The sequence below is a fragment of the Gymnoscopelus braueri genome (assembly GCF_963280865.1).
Source record: "Gymnoscopelus braueri genome assembly, chromosome: 10".
NCBI classification, from domain to species: Eukaryota; Metazoa; Chordata; class Actinopteri; order Myctophiformes; family Myctophidae; genus Gymnoscopelus; species Gymnoscopelus braueri.
In genome coordinates this window covers 7,393,642-7,399,254 of record NC_137611.1, presented here as the reverse complement: position 1 = coordinate 7,399,254, position 5,613 = coordinate 7,393,642, and the positions used below count along the sequence as shown (strand labels likewise).

General features: G+C 39.0%; 1 protein-coding gene across 1 annotated transcript; it reads left to right on the top strand.

Annotated features, from left to right (window-relative positions):
* Nucleotides 1-1,943: 1,943 nt before the first annotated feature.
* LOC308092932 (E3 ubiquitin-protein ligase TRIM21-like) lies at nt 1,944-5,222 on the top strand. The gene is made up of 2 exons (XM_080439087.1): nt 1,944-2,111; nt 2,400-5,222. Exon 2 carries the CDS (start codon nt 2,402-2,404, stop codon nt 4,013-4,015), a length of 1,614 nt encoding a protein of 537 aa, XP_080295213.1. The 5' UTR covers nt 1,944-2,111; nt 2,400-2,401; the 3' UTR covers nt 4,016-5,222.
* Nucleotides 5,223-5,613: the final 391 nt, after the last annotated feature.

Here is a 5,613-nt window from a genome sequence, read left to right as displayed (position 1 = left end):
TATATTGCCAAATCACAAGAAGCTCTCTCAAGACACTTTTACATAGAACAGAGAGAAAAGCTGTCAGCCTACAGCGAAAATATAGTATCTGTTGAATTTCCAAATTAACGAGGAGTCAGTCTGTGTGGTGTCATGTATAATTGCAGGGTTATGATCTCATACAGATTTGAGGCCATGCACGATTTTCTTTTACTGTATTTTTACTGTTCAAGGTCAAGATATCTGTCACAGCACACTGCACAAACGTGTGTATCTCAGAGTGTTATACAGAGGTCGGTGTGTCCTTGTTCAACAGCCCAAGAATGGCTGTGTCATAATAAGATAATTTGATCATAGGTGTCCTGGTTGCTGCATCTGCAGTCAATGGGAAAACACAGAGGCCTTGCTTTTGTGTATAAGTACCCCTGTGTGTGTGTGTGTGTGTGTGTGTGTGTGTGTGTGTGTGTGTGTGTGTGTGTGTGTGTGTGTGTGTGTGTGTGTGTGTGTATGCGTATGCGTGTGCGTGCGTGCGTGCGTGCGTGTGTGCCTGTGTGTGTGCGTGTGCGTGTGTGTGTGTGCGTGTGCGTGCGTCCGGCCATGTGTGTTGTTTGTGTGCGTGCGTGCGTGTGTGCGTGTGTGTGTGCGTGCGTGTGCGTGCGTGTGCGTGCGTCAGTGGTGGAAAAAGTACTCACATGTTTTACTTAAGTAAAAGTAGCAATACCACAATATTAAAATACTCTGTTACAAGTAAATGGCCTGTGTTCAAAATGTTACTTATGTAGTTACTTATGTAGTAAAAGTACATAAGTTTTGGCATCAACATGTACTTAAAGTACCAAAAGTAAAAGTACAAAATGTTTGAAAATAGCAGATCTACAAGCCGTTGTGAGCTTGTAGATCGGCTATTTTCAAATAGCCTATGCTATGGTATAAAATAGGGCAAAAGTGGTTAATGTATGTCTTAAAACATAATACAAGTAATGTAAATCTGCAAAGTAACTAGTAACTAAAAGTACAATATTTGCCTCTGAGATGTAGTGGAGTAGAAGTAAAAGTATTGAAAATTGGAAATACTCCATTAAAGTAGAAAATACCTCAAACGATGGAGCTTGCACAAAAACACATTTCGCCCACTTCCTTACACCTGTTATCTGTGATGTGACAATAAAGTTGATTCTGATTCTGATAATACAAACACATTTTGCCGGGGACCCCTTGGAACCCCTTCAAGGACCCCTGTGGCTCCCCGGACCCCACTTTGAGAACCCTAACCCTAAAGGTCAGATACATGGTGTTAAGACTCAATGACTTCAGGTCACATGACAGCCTCCAGTGTAAAAAAACAAGTGTGATTTAAAACAATATCTGAAGGACTTATCAAAGACAGGGTTGATAACCAAAGGTTTAAAGTGGTACGCTTGTATAACCACAGAGGAAATATAGGCCTACGATAGTTTGAGAAGCTATTCTCAGTCAATATTCTATCCACCTCATAGACAATAATTCAATAGAAATAGAACATACATGTAATGATCTGAATGTAAAATATAAACATTCAGAATGTTTATATTTTTTATTCTGCACCATTGAACCTGCTTAGCACGAAAATGAGTCCAGTGAATAATTAACTTTTACAAGGAGTGAAGCAATGTTGACTGACATCTCAGTGATGTATCACACACACAAGTAAAATACAGTCACAGCAGTGAGACAGCTGAGATCATATGTCTATAAAGACCTCACATTAACAGGATAACATAAACAACATAACATAAGTGCCTGAAATTCCACTGTTCTTCTATTTGTCTGAATTATGTGTTTCAATCAATTGACGGTAAGTCTAATGGGCCGTTTACTCTCTCCCCATTAAGATATGGCCGGCCTGAAATGAAAAGCTTTTCCTCTCTTCCTAATGTGGTAGAGATCAAGACGATGAGAGGAGGAGAGGGATGGAATGAGAAAGAGACTGACAGAGAGGAGTGGAGGATGTGAAGGGTTAACAACTACAGTGCAAGGAGGAGTTTCTCAGTGACGCAAATCTAGTGAAATGAAAGTTAAACAGTGAAACTGAGACAGCCACACAACTAGCTCTACAACACATTCAACACGACTTTTACGAACATAGTGAAAAGGTGAGTACAGCAGATAAGGACTTAATATTCAGTAACTGATAATTAAGATGTAACTGTATCCAGACATGATCTTCCCCTATTATAATATTCCTTAATAATATAATATAATATATAAAAAAAAATATATATATATATTCCTTGACATTTCCCAGTTTATTGTTTCAGGGAGTACAGTAGCATAGTATATCGTATATCGTTGTCAACATTATTGTGCTCTATTGCCGATCTGATTTATAACTATTGAGCTGTGAGAAGTTATTATTGTTTTTATTTATTTTATGTGTGTAGACATGGCCTCTGCTAGCATTCTCCTGTCTGAAGAGCAGTTCCTGTGTTCTATCTGTCTGGATGTGTTCACTGATCCAGTCACCACTCCATGTGGACACAACTACTGCAAAACCTGCATCACACATTACTGGGACACTAGTGATGTGCATCAGTGTCCACTATGTAAGAAAACTTTCTCTAAGAAAACAAAATTCTCTGTTAATAAAGTTCTCTCAGAGATGGTTGATCAGCTCAGGAACTCAAAGCAGCTGAATAAAGCTTCCATCACAAACCAAAAACCTGCTGAACCAGATGAAGTGTCCTGTGACGTCTGTACTGAGACCAAGCTCAAAGCCTTGAAGTCTTGCCTGGTGTGTCAGATCTCCTACTGTGAGACTCACCTGGAGCCTCATCAGAGACTCACAGCTTTAAAACGACACAAACTAATCGACCCTGTAAAGAACCTGGAAGGCATTATGTGTAAGAAACATGACAAGCCTCTGGAGCTGTTCTGTAAGACTGACCACATGTGTGTTTGTCAGTTCTGCACCGAGTCAGATCACAAGTTACATGAAATTGTATCTCTGAAAGAGGCATATGAAGGAAAGAAGGCTGAGCTGGGAAAGAAAGTTCAGCAGATGATCAAGGAGAGACAAGAGAAGATTGAGGAGGTCACACATTCAGTAGAACTCAGTAAGAAGGATGCAGACAGAGAGATATCAGACAGTGTGCCGGTATTCACTGCTCTGATCAGCTACATAGAGAGATGCCATGCTGAGCTCATTGATGTGATTGATGAGAAGCAGAAAACAACAGAGAAACAGGCTGAAGGCTTCATCAAAGATTTGGAACAAGAAATCACTGAGTTAAAGAAGAAAAGCTCTGAGCTGAAGCAGCTCAGATACACTGAAGACCACCTCCACTTCCTCCAGAACTTCCCATCCATCAACACTCCTCCACCCACCCAGGTCAATGTCCACCAGTCTTCATTTGTGGAGACTGTGAGGACCGCTCTGAAGACACTCAGTCAAGAGATGGAGAAGAGGCTACGTGATGCTGCTGAGCTGAGGATAATCCAACAATATGCAGTGGATATAACTCTGGACCCTGATACAGCACACTGTGAACTCATCCTGTCTGAGGATGGAAAACAAGTGAGTCATGGAAACGTAAAGAAGAATCTCCCAGACAACGAAGAGAGATTCTCTGAAAGTACACGTGTCTTAGGAAAACAAAGCCTCTCCTCGGGAAGGTTTTACTATGAGGTTCAGGTTAAAGGGAAGACTGGTTGGATTGTAGGAGTGGCCAGTGAGTCCATCAACAGGAAACAAATTATCCCACAGAGTCCCAACAACGGTTACTGGACTATATGGTTGAGAAATAGAAATGAGTTCAAGGCTCTTACTGACCCTCGTGTCCTCCTCCCTGTAACAGAGAAGGTCCAGACAGTGGGAGTGTTTGTTGATTATGAGGAGGGTCTGGTCTCCTTTTATGATGTGGAGACCAGAGTTAATCTCTACTCTTTCACTGGCTGCACCTTCACTGACAAACTCTATCCAATTGTTAACCCATGTTACTACGAAGGTGGTAAAAACTCTGCTCCTCTGATCTTCTCTCCTGTCAGTCACACAGATTAGACTCATTTAATCCTGAGTCAGTTTTCAATGAAGACAACAAATGTGTACATTGAAGGGTTAATTCAACTGTATTTTCAAATCAAGCCATTTAAACTGTTGTTCCAAAGTCCAAACAGATGCATTCTAATGAAAGACAAGAAACATATTGTACATGTGTGAACTACAGACTCATATGGTAATTTAGTTCTCCATTGATATATGTATTAGGTTAACCACTTAAACCTTACTTTATACTAAAGCTATTAAAAAAATAGAAGATCCATGTCGCAGCGTGACACGTTGTGAGCTTGTAGATATGCTATCTTTTTTTAAAGAGGAAAAAAGTGGGGATATTCTTTTTCTTTTTTTAAAACATTTTTAGAAAAAAAAGTTTAATTTTCTTGCTTATAATGACATGGCCAAAATAGAAAGGACAGGGTTCAAGGGGTTGTTGTATTTCCTGTCTGTAAGACCGATGAAATCTAGTCTACATTTATTTTTTGGTATAATGACTTGATTGTTTATTTTATTTTATGTCATTGGAGTTTAAGTTAAAGTCAACATTTTACTTAATTAGTGTGCAGGAATAACAATATTTCATTCTCACAGTTTTGTACTTTAATGTAATTACTGTAGAATAGTTCATTGAAAATAAGAATGCAATGATTCTGAGCTGCATGTTATCAATGATAGAAGATGAAAATGTGTTTTAAAAAAAAAGAAGAATATATTTCTGGGGCCTTTTTTTCTGCCTTATTGATAGGTACAGTAGACTGATAGGAAATGGGGAGAGAGATGGGGAGTGACACGCAGCAAAGGTCGGGGATCGAACCCGCAACCCGCTGTCAGGCGGCATTAGCAGCCTAGGTGCCCAGATGGCTAAGCGAGCCGTCCGGGGCAAAAAAAAAAAGTTTCTTTAATAGAAATCTTTAGTTGTAATTACGTACAAATGCAGAGATCAAGAGGATGAGAGGAGGAGAGGGATGGAATGAGAAAGAGACTGACAGAGAGGAGTGGAGGATGTGAAGGGTTAACAACTACAGTACAAGGAGGAGTTTCTCAGTGACGCAAATCTAGTGAAATGAAAGTTAAACAGTGAAACTGAGACAGCCACACAACTAGCTCTACTACAACACATTCAACACAACTTTTACGAACATAGTCATTGAAGTCATTGAAGTTTAAGTTAAAGTCAACATTTTACTTCATTAATGTGCAGGAATAACAATATTTCATTCTCAGAGTTTTGTACTTTAATGTAATTACTGTAGAAGAGTTCATTGAAAATAAGTGAACTGCTTGAATTAAAAAAGAAATAAACTTTATAATGAATGACAACATTTTGGTGTTTTTTTTATTCTTAGGGTGTAGTATGTAAATGTAGAACTTGTATCTTCTTCTAAACATGTGGACTGAAGCAGTGGTTCCCCAATCTGGGAACCCAAAGCCAAATGAGAATGAAAAACAGCACCCTCTGCTGTTTGAAATTTGATGTCTATATCATATATATGTGCAGTGGTGGAAAAAGTACTCAAATATTTTACTTAGTAAAGTTAAGTTAAGTACGTTTTTTGAAGTAAAAGTATACTCTTTTACAAATAAAAGTCCGGAATTCAAAA